Genomic DNA, 16,936 nt, shown 5'->3' on the forward strand with positions numbered 1-16,936 from the left:
GTGGCCCCTGCTGAAAGCTGACCCCGTTCTCCCACAATGTTGCTGAAATGGTGAAACTGGAGCACGAATCGATCTGGGAGCTTTGATGAGAGATCAGCTGAAGTTTGACTGCAGCCTGATTCACTTTAGGACAACCAGTTTGCTTTTAATGTTTTTCTGCCTGATTCATTCTGATACACAAACACAGGCTGAACGGTGTCTGTGCTCCCACATCCTCAGTGTCTCAGCACCTCTGCATCCTTCACTCACTTCTTAGCATGCAGGACGTGTGTGTGTGTGTGTGTGTGTGTGTGTGTGTGTGTGTGTCTGTGTGTGTCTGTGTGGGTCTGTGTGGATCTTTTTGGGTCTGTGTGTGTGTGTGGGTCTGTGTGTGTCTGTGTGTGTGTGGGTCTGTGTGGGTCTGTGTGGGTCTGTGTGTGTGTGTGGGTCTGTGTGTGTCTGTGTGTGTGTGGGTCTGTGTGGGTCTGTGTGTGTGTGTGGGTCTGTGTGGGTCTGTGTGTGTGTGTGGGTCTGTGTGGGTCTGTGTGTGTGTGGGACACTCACTGAGTAGTAGTCGACTGACCGACCCAAACACGGTGACTTCATATCACAGGAAATATTCAGCTCAGGCTTCTGTCTGACGCTTTGCTGTCTCACATTTAAATCACAAAGGTTGTTTCTACAAACACCCACTCATCTATCGTCCTCTTACACACCGGTCACAGACCCACTGCTGAACTCACAATATCATTTATTTTCCTTGTGTTTGATTGGTGGTACAGTTGTTTTATTTTGTGTGTTTGTTACACAGGAAAGCTGTTATTGATCAGTTTGAGAGTAAAACAGAAACTGTGAGTGTAAATGTGGAGATTACAGTCGTTTCATGCTGTAACCTACAAAATGCTTTGTGCAGACGAGTCAGTGAAATCAATCAATCATCCTGATTTCTTTAGCTCATGAACACCGTGTGGGGTCAGTGTTAACAACATGGTGCAGAAAGGAAACACAAGCGTGGAGTCGGTGGGATTGTGCAAACGGTGGCTCGTGCATCAATCAGCTCCAGCTGTGATGCATCTCTTTGATTAGTGGGAGCAGCAAACTCCATCCAGACAGCTTCCTTTGTTTTTTTCACTTGACTGATCGATCAGCGCACAGCTCCGTTTAGCACACACGCCATCTTTAACGACGGCGTGGAGTCTGTGCCCTGTTCCTCCCACACACGAGTGTTCGTTCATGTTCGGCCTTGTGTCTGAGCGTTTCCTCTCGGTGTGTCTGTAACGAGGAAGCCACGGGCAGGTCGCACACAAACGTATGGCTGCCGAGTGTGCGAGTGTGGCAACGTGTGGCAACTATTCTGGTTTGCCAGCGACGTTTCCAGATAAACACTGGTGGCAGCTGCTGCCATGGCAACACCATTGTGCTCCCTCCCTCCCTCGCTCGTCTCCCCTCCCTCTCCCCAACCACTCCTCTCTCTCATGCTCCGCCGGCTCAGAGAGCGAGGACCAGAGAGGAGAGAGGTCAGCTCGATTCAGAGGACAGAAAGAAGAAAGGAATAACCCGGAGTGGACGGGGACAGGATGAGCGAGGACAGCCACTCCCACTACAGGCTGGACCCCAGCGATCGCCTCAACGGGCTGGGACAGAGGAGGAAGAGACCCAAGAAGGTAAACGAATAGATGGAGCGCCACGTGGTGCAAAGTGTGTAAGGATGGAGCACCCCACCCTGCAAACAGAGAAAGGAGGTGGGGTTAGGTGGGGTTTGTTTATGTGCAGACGAGCGTCCACATGATGTTAGGAGCACCGAACCATCTCTCACCCCGTCGTCTCCTGTGGAGTGTGCGGCTGCTCCCCCACAGCAGCTGTATCCTCTCTCATATCCTCCGTCTCCTGGTGTTGTGTTGCTCCACAGTGAGTCGTAGTAGGAGGCTCACATGCTGTCAGGGTGGGTCCCTGCTCGCTCTTTGTGCGCCTGTCGTTGGGGGTTTTGCTGTTTGCAGCTATCGGGAGGTTTGTGTTGCTCTATCAGCCTGATGTGAGAAGTGTTGTTATTATCATCATTTTTAACATTTCTGCACCGCTACAATAAACAGACACACACCCATCAGCCTGTTTACAGATCTATACGCCCATAAAGACGTGAAACACACATTGCACAAATCTACTATAACGTGTTCATATGTGTTATAAAATAAAGAGGTAAAGTATTAGCTGTTCAGGTTGATTCATAAATATGACCTCAGCACGTGAAATCCTTCTGCTGACATCCCTAAAAGCTCGTCAGACCAACGAAGCCGTACAACACAAATAACCAGACCAAACCAGGGTTGTGCGTCTGTTGTTGAGAACATTGTCAGTAAACCACAGTGACGTCCTACAGAGGACTCGTGTTGTCATTATTTTTGTGTATGTCGTGTGAGCTGAGAGCTGTAACCAAAGGTAGTGAGCGCGTCGGCCTTTAACGTCGCGGCTGGTTGTGCGATCGCGTCGCCGCTGAACTCGTGAGAGTTTGTCTCAGGGATCTTTACATTTGAAGTCAGGTGAACATCCAGTGAACTAACAGAACATTCAGGAGCAGTTTACTCTCATGAATGTCAGACAAACTGAGGTTTGTGTGTCAGTTAGATTCTTTAAGTCATTAAAGTGTCTCTGTTAGCAAAAGCATCTGTTTCCTCCACTTCTGCAGAACTGCGTGACCCGTAGCATCATTGCAGGAAGTATCCTGTGACAATGAGTGACTGCACATCATCATTATCAACACATAAACCTGTGGTCTGGACCTGCAGTTCTTATTTTTACTGTCTGCTTTTGTGTAAAGCAGCACTTCAGTAAGCACCTGTGAAGCACACAGTCATAGTCGAGTAATGAAGCGATCCATATGTGAAACATATTCCACGTCTACAGGATAGTGGAGGTTACATGGGTCAACCTGGCAAACTGTACCAGCACATGTGATCACACTGATAGCAGAACACAGGTATGTGAGTCTCTACGACGAGGTCAGAAACCAGTAACAAATGTTTCATGTGATTCGTTTTTCTCCAGTTTGTCTGCAGTGAACCTTAAATACTCACTGAACCAGCTGTTTCCTGATGTGGTGACGTGTGTCGGTGATGAAGCCAACACTCTGTCCAGTGTTGGGCAAGTTACTTGAAAACAGTAATCAGTAACTAATTACTTCCCAAAAAAAGTAATCCCGTTACTTTACTGATTACTTATTTTCAAAAGTAATTAATTACTTAGTTACTTTTTAAAAACACGATTTCCAACCTGAAGAGGTGATAAAGCGATAGATCTTTCAGCCCAATTCTACTTTTTCTGCATAATCCATCATACAAAATGTAATCAAATGGAAAAGTCTCTTTTTAAAACTTGTTTTATTAGATTTAATCTTTTAACTTTATGCATCACGCAAACATTTAATTATATGCAACATTCTCTGACTGGAAGAAATTAGTTTAACATTTAAACCTATTTTCTGCACATTCCAGCACATAAAATAAAATATTTGTTGTGTTTACACTCAGTCTTTCAAATAGATGCAAGTAAAACACAGCAGAAAATAAATAAAGTCAAAGACTCAGCGGTCCTGTTGCTCTATTTTCACCTGTAAAGCAGGAGTGGGGTAGGCAGAGGTTTACCCTGGTGCAGGTGTGCCGCGGTCAGTGGAAGAATCCGCGAGTTTCTCTGTGAGTTTCCCATTACGTCGTAGCTACTCGGTGCTTGTTGGAAGTTTAGGGGTTTTTTCGCTGTAAAAAGAAGTTTTCTTCCCACGCACAGCGGACACTAATGTTTTTGTCACTTTTTATGGAATCAAACTCAAAGTAAGGTCAGTACTTCCACGCTTTAAACGCTGCACGCTCATACTGTCAGGGCTCGGCTGTGTGGCAGGCAGGAGGAGGACCCAAACGCAAAACTCACAGACACGGGGATGAACTCAAAATCACAGCTTTAATGCTGGAATGGCAGAACATAGGAAATACAAAACTAAACTGGGAAAAGTAAACTAACATACGCAGAGAGACACAGGGAGATCCACACAACATGAGGGACGACGTCACACTGAACAGAGGGAGACGCAGACAGAAATACACAGAGGGTTAACGAGGGAAGTGGGAACACACGGGGAACACAGGTGACACTGATAATCATAACGAGACAGGGCGGGGTGAACTGAACACTGACGGGAGAGGTGAAACAGGAAGTACAGGAGGAGAGAGAGCACGAGTAGAACACCAACGTAACAGGCAGGGGAGACATGGAATAAACACGAAAGGGGACGAGGGCTCATAAATACATAGAGGGCACACAGGGGGAAGAGAGAGCACGGGGAGAACTTAGACATAATGGGCAGGGGAAGCATGGAATAAAATACAAACATACAAGGAAACTAAGAACACTGGGCCAACATGGCCCAGGACCATGACAGTACCCCCCCCCTCAAGGGCTGGCTCCAGACAGCCCAAACACAGAAAAACAAAACCAAACAGAAAACAACCCAGGGCGGGCGGCGGGGGCCCAGGACGGAGGGCTCGGAACAGAAAAAAAAAAGAGCACAGCAAACACCGGAGCCCAAGAAAACAACCCAAACACAGAGCAGTTCAGGGGGCCGGCCGTGCGCAAGGCAACGGCGGAGACGTGGAAACAGTTCAGGAGGCCGGCCGTGCGCAAGGCAACGGCGGCGGCGTGGAAACAGTTCAGGAGGCCGGCCGTGCGCAAGGCAACGGCGGCGGTGAAGGAGACGACGGAGCAGTTCAGGAGGCCGACCGCGCGGGAGGCGGCGGCGACGATGACAGCGCTGGTCCGGGGGCCGACCGTGCGGAAGGCGACGGCGGCTACCCAGGAGAAGAGGGTCCGGGGGCCGGCCGTGCGGAAGGCGACGGCGGCCACTCAGGCGATGACGGTGCAGTTCAGGGGGCCGGCCGCGCGGAAGGCAGCGGCGGCGGCTCTCCAGTGTCAGGCGTACTGGCCGAGGCCCGGTGGGCCAGGACCAGTCAAGGCGGGACCAGGCGAAGCACAGGCTGAGGAGGCTGCAGCAGACGAAGGCTCTGAGGAGGCTGCAGCAGACGAGGACGCAGAGGCTGAGGCCGGGCCAGGCGAGGTTGCAGAGGCTGAGGCCGGGCCAGGCGAGGTTGCAGAGGCTGAGGCCGGGCCAGGCGAGGTTGCAGAGGCTGAGGCCGGGCCAGGCAATGACGAGGCGGTCGCAGATGGCGGCTGGACAGGCTCCTCGGGCCCTCCAGCTGATGCGGCGTGAGGCTGAACGGGCCCCTCGGACCCTCCAGCGGAGACAGGAGGCTGAACGGGCCCCTCGGACCCTCCAGCGGAGACAGGAGGCTGAACGGGCCCCTCGGACCCTCCAGCGGAGACGGGAGGCTGAACGGGCCCCTCGGACCCTCCAGCGGAGACGGGAGGCTGAACGGGCCCCTCGGACCCTCCAGCGGAGACCAAAACAACGCCAACAGGCATGAAGTCCTTCGGCCGACATGAGGACAACTGGCGCTGCACTGAGCACTGACTCTGCCCAGGCAATGCGAACATGGTGCAGTTCTTAGGGGGCTGCTTAAACTTCAGGGGTCCAGAATCAGCTGGTGACTGAGACCTAGCCTCTGGGGAAGCCCTGGAGTGGCAAACTGTGCCAACGGCGGCTAAACCATGGAAAGTACCCTGAGTAGAAATCCAGTTACCTCTCTGCATGGAGTGAATGAGCAAAACTGGCGACACAGGAGACTGAGCGGAGAGTGGCTGCTGGGCAGCTAACTGAGTTACTGGAGACACGGGTGAGAGCGGGAGCTGAGCTGCTGGAGACACGGGGACCTGAGCTGCTGGAGACACGGGGACCTGAGCTGCTGGAGACACGGGGACCTGAGCTGCTGGACACACGGGGACCTGAGCTGCTGGACACACGGGGACCTGAGCTGCTGGACACACGGGGACCTGAGCTGCTAACGGTGGAAAAGTAAATGACTGCACAGGGGACTGAACTGATGTCTGTAGTAACGGTGGTGGTGAGAGTGGAGTAGGTGGTGGAGTTAATGACTTCACAGGGGAATGAACTAGAGGTAGTGACGGTTGTGGTGCTGGTGGTTGAGTGGGTGACTGTGCTAAAGGAGGCTGCACTGGGGACAGCAGGGCTGCAGGAGACTGCACTGGGGACACTGGAGACTGCACTGGGGACACTGGAGACTGCACTGGGGACACTGGAGACTGCACTGGGGACACTGGAGACTGCACTGGGGAAAGCAGAGCTGCAGGTGACTGCGCTAGAGACCGCAGTGATGGTTGTAGTGGAGGTGTGACGGGTGGAGGAGTGGCTGAAGTGGCTGCGGGTCGGGCGGCTAGTGGCTCAGCTACAGAGCATATTAACGGCAGGGCTATGGGTTGAATGACTGACTGAGTAGCAGCCTGAGTGGCTGGGTGAAGCGACGGTTGTGGTGGAAGAGAAACAGGTGGTAGTGTGGATGATGGAGCTAAGGGCGACTGAGTGGCAGACCGAACTGATGACTGAAGCGATGGTAGAGGTGAAAATGGAGCTTGTGGTGGAGTTAATGGCTGAGCTAGCGGGGACACAGGAGACTGAACTGAGGGTGGCGGCGAGGGAGCTAACTGAACTGAGGGTGGCGGCGAGGGAGCTAACTGAGCTGCGGGTGGCGGCGAGGGAGCTAACTGAGCTGCGGGTGGCGGCGAGGGAGCTAACGGAGCTGCGGGTGGCGGCGAGGGAGCTAACTGAGCTGGAAGTAGCAGCGAGGGAGCCGACGGAGCTTCTGGCAGCACAGAAGGTGAATTAGAAGGCCGAATGTCCGGCTGTGGGGTGGCGCGTCGGCGGCGTGAATGCCGTTTCTTTTTTGATGATGGCTCTGACGGGCCGAGCGGCTCCACATCCGGCCCTTCAGGCAGGTGGGTAGTAGCAGCTGGGGGATGAAGGTGGAGCTCGTTGCGGATTAAATCCTGTTCGAGTGGGTGGAGCGCACTGAGTAGCCAGGGAAGACCAGAGAACAAGCGCTGTAGTCTGGTTTCCACAGCACGGCGAAATTCCTTCCCCTCATGTTCGAGCCACAGATGCAGGAGTCTTTCCACGGAGTAGATTATGTCCAGACGCAGTTCTTCTGGTGGGTTGAGTGCTGCTGGGTCCATATCTGGTGACGTCGTACTGTCAGGGCTCGGCTGTGTGGCAGGCAGGAGGAGGACCCAAACGCAAAACTCACAGACACGGGGATGAACTCAAAATCACAGCTTTAATGCTGGAATGGCAGAACATAGGAAATACAAAACTAAACTGGGAAAAGTAAACTAACATACGCAGAGAGACACAGGGAGATCCACACAACATGAGGGACGACGTCACACTGAACAGAGGGAGACGCAGACAGAAATACACAGAGGGTTAACGAGGGAAGTGGGAACACACGGGGAACACAGGTGACACTGATAATCATAACGAGACAGGGCGGGGTGAACTGAACACTGACGGGAGAGGTGAAACAGGAAGTACAGGAGGAGAGAGAGCACGAGTAGAACACCAACGTAACAGGCAGGGGAGACATGGAATAAACACGAAAGGGGACGAGGGCTCATAAATACATAGAGGGCACACAGGGGGAAGAGAGAGCACGGGGAGAACTTAGACATAATGGGCAGGGGAAGCATGGAATAAAATACAAACATACAAGGAAACTAAGAACACTGGGCCAACATGGCCCAGGACCATGACACATACTCTCTCTGCACTCGATATGTGATCCATTGTTGATCTGCACACAGCTGTTGTCACTAACGTCGCACTGGCTTACGTCACTGTCGTGAGACATTCTCGCAAAAAAATCACGGTTTTAGTAACGCAGTAACGCAGCGTTCCTACGGGAAAGTAACGGTAATCTAATTACTGTTTTTGCAATAGTAATCCCTTACTTTACTCGTTACTTCAAAAAAATAATGGGATTACGCGTTACTGGAGCATTGTTCTCCTCTGTAACAAAGCAGTGATAAAGGAATAGATGCTGATTTTATTAACTTGTGTCTTTGTGCTGCTGGATTCAGTCTGAAGCAGGCAGCAGTGCTGAACCTACCAGTGTAAATGTGATGGTGGAAGCAGAGGCCAGCACTTGGCAGTGCTAAACACAATAAAAGACTCACAAGTTCCTGCTCAAAGGTCAGCTGCCTTCAGATCAATCATTAACCTGCAGCAGGTTGTGGCCTGATGTGTTTGTAAGAGTTTCACTTTCAGGAGGAGAAGATTTAAACGAGTCACACAAATGTGAACTACAAAGTCTGTGACACACAATTTATGCAAACTGCATGAAATCTGACCTGAAGAAATCCAGTCTTCTGCCTGTTGTGGTTGTGACAGCTGCTCGTAGGAGAGTTTGTTTGTAGGAGGTGGAGATGTTCTCAGATCAAGTGCGTAATCGTCTCTTTGTGTAGACGCTAAAAGCTGTGAGCCAAAACTCTCTGCTCTGAAACTCTTCACTCAGTCCTCACGCTGAGAGTTTAGAGGCTGAACTTCTTGTTCCTCCATAACACTTTTCATGAAACAGCAGAAATGAGCTTGTGTTTCTCAGCAGTGCGCACACAGAGAACCGATCCTCTCTGCTCAGTCTGAACAAATCAAAGTGAAACGTCAGTGAAAACACAGCTGCTGATCAAACTGTGTCAGATTAATGCCTCAATGTTTCACTGTGAGGTTAAAAAATACATAAAAATGATTTAAAGAAGTAGGAGGCAGATTTTCACAATAAGAGCACTTTGTTTTTAATTCAGTTAATGTCAAACTGTCATCAACACCTCTGTGTTGTCTCCGTCTCTGAGCAGATTCAGGCATTACTCAAATAATAAAGGCTTTTTTTCACTATTATACTTTTCATTAGTCTCCAGGTTGATGATTATAAACAGAATTATTAAAGTTTTTATCATTTCAGGCTGAAAATCAACATGAATTTGGTTCTAATCAAAGAAGCTCCTTTAATGTGTGTCATTAAAATCCTCACACAGACTTAAAAAGGCGACATTAACATTAAAATAAATGAAAGAAGCTTCAGCTGAGAGCTTCATGCAGTCATCATCAGCAGCTCATAGCAGTCACAGCTCTTTATTACGCAGCTTTGCAGGAATTAAAGTGGCTGAAGTGTCAGAGTTTGTGTGAGAAGCTGCTTCATGGACAGCTGTACACACGTCTTTATTATTTCTTCATAAATCAAACACACAGGTTTGTCTGCAGATGATTTAAAGTGTGTCGTTGTGCAGTTAAAGCTGTTTGTGTGACGCCCTGACCTCCTGTGAATGAAACAGCCAATCAGATCCATCAGAGAGAGAGCAGGAAGTGTTGTGTGTTTGTGACAGAACAAGGAAACAGTGATGATGATGAACATACAGGTCCTCTGATGTTTCCTGTTACAGTAACGCTTGTTCATCTGTTGCTCTCCTACACTTTCCTATAAATAAAGGAGAAAAAGTCCGTTTAGTTTCATTTCCTACAGCTCAGAGTTGCACTTCACATTCCTGCTGTCACATCAAAAAGCTTCACTTTGGTCCAACATCTACATGTTAACATGAAACACAGACAGACTCAGAACATCTGGAACATCTGCACTTTGACCCAAACTGTTATAGCAGGATATTTTCTGCATATTTCTTATGTTGGACCTGTTTGAACTGTAAACGACCTGTAATCATCTGTAAATGGTGTGAGACACACTGAGGCCACCTACAGGGCAGCTGGGGAACAGCAGGGATCTGAAATCATATGAGACGTTAGTGAGTGAGAAGAACAAACGGACTTAAGATGGCTCGAAGTGATCAAAGTTGATCTAAAACAGAAGATAAATCCACTGATTCTTTGTAAAGTTCATCTGCTGCTCACATGAATCCATGAAAGATTTATTCCACTGAATGTTTCTTCAAAGCTCATTTCAACCTGTTGAAGTCATGAATGAAAGTGCAGACTGAGAGTGGATCACATGATGTTTGAGGTGTGTCATGTGACATGTTCAGTATTGTCACACATGTCTAGATTGTCCCTGATATCATAACTGCTCAAACACTGATGATTATATTTGAAGAATTATTCCTGATGGCAGCAAAGTTTGAATGGAGCTCTCTGTCTGTGCTGATTTGTCGCCCTCTGGAGGTCAAAGCACAAACTGCATGATGTCACTGTAACCACCACAGTGACAGGAAGTGTTTTTATGACTGAAACACTGAAATGATGCTAACGGCTGTCGTTAGGCTCACTGACAGCAGTGCTGATGTGTTCATGTCAAACACTGGCTCAGGTCAGACTCCTTCATCCTTCTCCAGCGTGAGGCCGCCCTCAGACCCACAGGAGCTCTGACCTTTGACCTCCTGACCCTAACCATTTTAGTCTTGTTGCATCTTTAAATGCAAATCCATCCAAACTGTAGCCGAGCAAAAGAAGCTGGACGTTGTTCTATGAATGATGTTGTCGAAGGAGCTTGGAAAGAAAAGCGTCTGGACTTCTTTAAGTTGCTTGAAGAGGGACATGGACGTCTTAACGCCCACTCACATCCTGGGACATTTGATCACAGGAAATCACATGATAGCGTGGGGCTAGATCTCACAATGGGTTCACCCAAGACACGAGTAGTTCTTTATGTTTCTCGTGCACGGGAGAGAACTGGACCAATGCCGTTCCTTCGCTTGACCACAGTTGCTCTCGTCCGTTCCCTCGTAACACTGTTCTTTTATTGAGGTTCATTAACATACACGTGAACAAAGGTACCAGTCTGTATGTTATGTAGGTGTGTGTGTGTGTGTGTGTGTGTGTGTGTGTGTGTGTGTGTGTGTGTGTGTGTGTGTGTGTGTGTGTGTGGAGTCAGAGTGTGACCCCATAAACGACTTCCCTAAACCTGCTGGTCTGGAAGTCCAGCAGTTCATCTAAACAAAAGGCACTTAGACTAAAACAGACATCCTACCACAAAACAATAAGAAGGTAGCACCTCTCCCATGATCCCAGGACGTGGGTGTGAATGCCAGAACACTCTGGAGTCACACAAAGTCTTTAAAGACTACTATCATTACACAATTGGTTCTACACCTCTAAGCATATATGGTTAGATATTCCCCAATAACAATGACAATGATAAAATATAAATCCAACAATGGTTTTCAGGGTTTTTATCCTTAACTTCGTTTCCCTGGGTCTTTTCCCGTGTTGTAGTCGTGTGTCTTATTTTGAAAGAAATGTTTACGCGTTACCATAGCGACCAGAGAGCATTAAGGCTGCAGACAGGTGCATCCAACAACATTTTATTTTCCCTTATTTGATTTATGGACCTAACTGTATGAACTGGACTTTGGCTTTAATGCTGCTCCTCTTCATCATTGCTGTGTTGCATTTCCATCATTCTGCTGCTGGATTCACTGCAGGCTTTAACAAACACTCCTTTGGGTCCAGGCCCAGCCACGTGTTTGTAAGCTGCTGTGCTCCTCACAAATAAAGCCTGAAGCAGCTCAGACTGTTAGAAGCAGCACTGAGCCCTGTTACAGTTATAGTGTTAGAGCAACGGCTGCAGCCTACAGCATTTAAACTAGCTGACAGTAAACACATCAGTCCAGATGTTACCACATTACTTTGTGATGCTGAGAGTTAAAGGAGACTGGCTGATTAAAATCCCATTCCTTACATCACCGTCCTCTGCTCTGACTGCTTTCATTTAATCACAATCAGAATACTTTTTTGATCCCCAGGGGAAATTATTTAGGTTACAGTGCTGCAGCACAAACAGGAACAAAGACACAACACACTAAGTAAGAAATAGCACAACATACACAATATATACATGCATACATATGAGTCACTTATAAGTAACATGTGAGTGCTGGGGTCTATGACAGCAGGCAGGTCTGTATTTATGTCCAGGCTGACATGAACAGCTAGTAGTTCAGGGTTCAACACTCAGGAAAGTGTGTGACCTTCCACACTGACAGAAGATGCTAAACATGACTTTAAACTGTTGTTTGTTAAAGCCTCACAGATCTGAGAGCAGGGCTCAGTGGGTACATGAGCCTTTATACATGAAGGCTTTCTGTTTCCAGGAGAGGAAACATGTGATCCAGCTGTGTTTGGTCACATGGATCTGCTCTGCATGGATCACCTGACTAAAACATGTTGTTATTATTGTTCTTACAGTCTTAAATCGGTACATCAGGTGGGTCACATGACACCCGGGGGTGACAGCAGCATCTTTCCTCTTTAGAAAGCTGCTCTCTGTGCCAGGAGCTGTTGTCACAGTAACAGCAGGAACAGGAAGTCACATGCTCTCTGCTCTGTGATTGGCTGCTTCTTATCTCAGCTTCCTGCAGAGGGTGGGGTCTGCTGATAACGCACACCAACAGAAGTGTGACTTTCACTTCCTGTTTATTGCTGTTGTTCTTAAAGCTCTCAGGCGATGCTGCAGCGCCCCCTGCTGACACAAACTCCTCCCTCTGTCTCAGAGGTCACAGGTCAGCCTGCTGCAGAGGGTCTGCCTGTTCATGGACTTCCTGTTACAGAGACGGGTCTCAGCGTCAACACTGGTTTCTGATTGGACGGTGTGGAAACCCAGCTTCCTCCAGCCGAGTGATGTGTGGATTCATCACTCTCTGTGGATCAGTGTAAGTCTGTGTGTGGGTCAGCTGCAGGACTTGTTTGACCTTTGACCCTGGCAGACAGAGCTGGTTACTGCTGTGTGACTCCTGCCGTCGCTCCACTTTAAATTTTACTTAAAATAAGTCCTGACATGGCCCCGCCCCCTCTGACCTGCTGCTCCTGGATGTGCTGAGGACACAGCGGAGGCTCAGAGGGGGCGGGGCTTTTCCCGTGGCGGTAACCAAACTGCATTAGGTCACTGCACTGCCAGTGTTTAACCACACCTCTTCTGACTGACCTTTGACCTCTGACATGTTGATTTGATCCTTATTTAATGACGTCTTTTATCTAGTGATTTAATTCTGTGTATTTATATGTGATGGTGTTCCTGCGTTCAGCCTCAGCTGATATCCACAGACGCTCCTATTGGCTGGTTTTAAAAACACATTTTTCCATTAAAGAGACTCTTTTAAAAACACGTCTGCCTGAAATTCACATTTCATTGATTTTGGGGGATTTTAACAGAGAGATAGAACTTTATGAATCCCTCATGTTTATCCTCCAGGAAATCCAGTTTGTAGCAGCAGAACACCGACAAACTTTTACACAGCACAGAATTAGGATATCAAATAAAGGGGAATAAGAGAATATGAATATAAGCATAAATATATACATATATACACAGACCTCACACAGAGACAGCAGCTACACTGTGTGTGGATGTGATCCACAGTCACAGCTGTGGGTTTCAGTCAGTGTGTCTCTGACTTCATGGTCACATTTCAAAGCTTATTGGAGCCAGAAGATGTTCAAGTAAAAGATTTATTGCTGTACTCGTCTACCAGGATAACAGGAGGTTCATAAAGCTGTGTAATACTTCAGCTTTACATCATGCAGTAGTAGTTTATTAAACCCCCCAAAATATGACTATCCAGAGTTGGGACCAGGAAGCAGAGTTGCAGTCTTACACGCCTCTCTGCAGCTTCTCTCCTCCTGCTACCCCCCAAAAACCCATCTCCATAGAGACTGTGTCAGCTTCCAAACAGACAAAAAACAAACTAAAAACCAGCAACAAACAACTTAAACATAAACAATCACAAAGAAAGAACAATACAGTATCCACATCTGAACCAAAGAGTAAAACAGTGAAATGTGGATTATTAAACATTAGGTCTCTCTCCTCCAAGTCTCTGTTAGTACATGTTAGTAAAAACATTTCTGCATTTTACCCATATTTTATTTTTAACTCAAAATCAAAGATTCCAGATTCTCCTACATGTTGGTTTTGAATCAGATAGGACGACAGATTTCAGGTGGCCCTGTGTCTTTCTCTATTACATTTGCCACTGTGTAACTCAAAGTTATTTAAGGACTAGTTTATTTCAATGGATGAGTTTACTGACTGATGCGCAGAAGAAATAGTTCTTTATGGAGCCTAGATGGTGTGAATGATGAGACCAAAGACTGCAATATCTTGTACCAAAAATATATTGAATAAATGGAGGAAAGGGGAAATGGAACAAAATAATTAACACAACACACAACATAAATGCCCACAATTAAATAATAAATCAATGCTGTGATTTTTCTGTGCACGAGTCCTTTTTGGTCCTCTTCTTTTTAAAGTTCACTTTTAAGGTATTCCTCCTTAGAGTCCAGCTTCATACAAATGGGGAAATATGTCCGTAATCCAAAGACGGCTAAGTGGGGAAAAGAGGGGAAACAAAGAATGGTCCTACCGGCTCGCCACTTCAATATGAAGAAGATTAATTCAAAGGGAGGGAACAAAACCTGACCTGTAGGTCAGAAAAACGTCCATTAGCACATCAAGTTCGATTCAGTTTACCGGTAAACAAATATATTTTTCTGCAAGCCTATGTAACAATGCAAATCATAATCAACCAATGTACAACAGTTAAATTATTAATTATCTTGGCTACGTAGCTTAATCTATACAGTCCAGTAGCGTTCGCTACAAACAATACAAAAACAACAATAAAGAAAAACAGCTGTCTAACAGACAGCATAGCCGAATTCAAGGCAACACATAACAATAATCATTCAATCGCACTTTGTTTCAAAGTAAGCCCATTAAAGTGCTCAAGTAAATAAAAGTGTTCAAAAACAGCGGTTTTTGAGCCGGAGTTCTGCTCGCGGTGGGAACGCCGCCGCACAAAGTCATTTTTTAATCGCGAAAACGATCGGCTGGTTACTGACAACCAAAAGGTTGTTTTTGGTAGATATTAAAGATCATGGGTGGGCGGGGCAAATGGAGCAGTTTTCTACAGTCGAGTAAAATTCCAGGAAAGAGCTGGGTGTGGCTTTCCTTTAAATCACATGATCAACAGCTTTAAGATGGAGGCAACTCGCTCAGTGTTTCCTGTTTCATTCTTAGACTGTGGCGATGGTAAGTAGCAGCTTTTCACTTGTTACCTGGCATCTTTTCAGCCACCAATGATAGTCATTGTATGTTATCAACATTTCACTAACTATGTTTTCTCTCATGTTTAAAATAGGCCGACCAAGAGCAAAATAGGTATGTCTGCAGACTCTGCTGTAGCCAAAGTTATCAGATCTCCTGTGTTTTTAAATCCCTAACTGCTCGATCATTATCATTTTAGAAGACAACAATTTCTCAAAGGAGGTTCAAAACTAATGCCTACAAGATTACCAAGAGGATGGTTCGGGGCTCTTACATGACTCCGGGAAGTCAACACTTGGTGGATGAGGTGTGTTACCTTTGACACTTTTAAGACAGTCCTGTTTATCACTACTAACAATAAGCAAATATGTTTTCACTCAACAGATCCTTCACAGCATGTTGTTTCTGGGCAAAATCAACAACATCCCCTTTTCTCCAGAAGAAATCTTCCCTAATCCTTTTGTTTTGGGTTCTTTAATGAGAAGATATCCCAGGCCTTTTAAGTTGTATTCGACTCAGCTTCCCAGGCGAAGTCCCTTCTCCTGTGTGCTCGACATGGTAAGATAACTCTTCTCACATTTTCAGTCAATCTGACAAACTTCCAGTTTTTAGGAAAGTATAATGCAAAGTGCTTTTTTACTGAGAAATCCAAAGAAAATCCATACTGTACCTTATACTTCAACATATGCTTCTAGCTATACTTCTCCACCAAACACAGAGACTGCAGGAGAGCTGGAGACTTGCTTCAGAATTTGTTAGTTCTAAATAATGTCTAACAGACTCATTATTGGAGATGCTTACAGTCTTCAAGGCGTATATGATGCTGTCACTGTGTAGCTGCTGGATCTGTTAAGCTCAAAGACTCTAAATTCAGCGTGTTTTGACAGCCCGGCATAGCAAAATAGAAAAAAAAAAGGTCAATTAGCAAATTTAATTATAAATTAGTGAGAACAAAGATGGATTTTTGCTTATTGATTTAAAATTAAATAGATTTTTGTGACTTGTTTCACCCCCTATCTTAAAATGTCTAAATCAAAAGCATCCAATGGTCCTGCATAGTTAAATAAGTCAAGCAGCGAAACAAACATGTTGATCAACTTTCTATGAAAAACAACTATATAATCAGGTGCAACACTTTGACCAGATCTGTAACTGTTTTCAGATCGTCCTGCAAAATAGCTCAGAGAATGAAGAGCAAATAAAGCAGAGTCTGCAAGATCTCCTCACAGACTTGGACTTAGAAGAGAATAATAAAAAAAACAGCTTTCGTCTCGTCCACCATCTGCATTTCTCAAAAATCCCAAACCAACAAATCAGAAAGGTACTGCGGAGTCTCCATGTCCACCAAAGGTCCTAACGCTGGGAAAATTATGATTGCTGCCTCCTGTCTTAGCAAATGGCATAAATATGTATCTGGTGCGGTGATGACCTATTATCCAAACACAGTCCAGAAAGATTACTTTGATGGAACAATTGAAGTACCTGGAAATATCAGGTGTGAGGCTTTTTGTCTCCGTGATGGTGCCAGAATGAAGCCTTGCAGATCATGTAAGAATTTGTTTGGCTTGAACACAGAAGACCTCAGAGAGTGGCCATATGGTAACTGTGCTGAAGCTGAGAGCCTGAGCAATTTGCTTGAAAATGAGAGAGAAGTTGAAACACATGTGGATGAATACTCAGCTGAAAAGGATAACAGGCAGAGAGCTGAGGATGAGGTTGGTAGGGTTCTTAGAACCGTGTTGCAAAGGATTCGGTTTAACTGGACAGGTGAATTTTACAACCCAGAACAAGAGTGAGATTTCATGAAATCATTTGCATTCATCATTCTGATAAATCAAAGATTCTCTGCTCTGACAGCATCTGTGTGGATTTTCTGTAATCACAGAGACGTGTATAAGCATGTTTACTTTCCATCTCCATGTAATTGTCACATTTAATAATTAAAACTGGCTTCTATG

At 46.4% G+C, this 16,936-nt stretch overlaps 1 protein-coding gene across 1 annotated transcript; it reads left to right on the forward strand.

Moving 5' to 3' along the window:
* Positions 1–1,556: 1,556 nt before the first annotated feature.
* LOC147337104 (uncharacterized) lies at positions 1,557–16,936 on the forward strand. The gene is given in 5 exon segments (XM_086286254.1): positions 1,557–1,643; positions 15,178–15,285; positions 15,363–15,536; positions 16,141–16,215; positions 16,217–16,936. Coding segments are annotated over 5 exon segments (1,002 nt in total). The 3' UTR covers positions 16,775–16,936.

Source organism: Aulonocara sp. 'chitande type north' Nkhata Bay, linkage group LG3 (assembly GCF_057382095.1).
Source record: "Aulonocara sp. 'chitande type north' Nkhata Bay isolate Kocher_YH1m ecotype deep benthic linkage group LG3, A_spYH_male_GT1.1, whole genome shotgun sequence".
In the NCBI taxonomy this organism is placed as follows: Eukaryota; Metazoa; Chordata; class Actinopteri; order Cichliformes; family Cichlidae; genus Aulonocara; species Aulonocara sp. 'chitande type north' Nkhata Bay.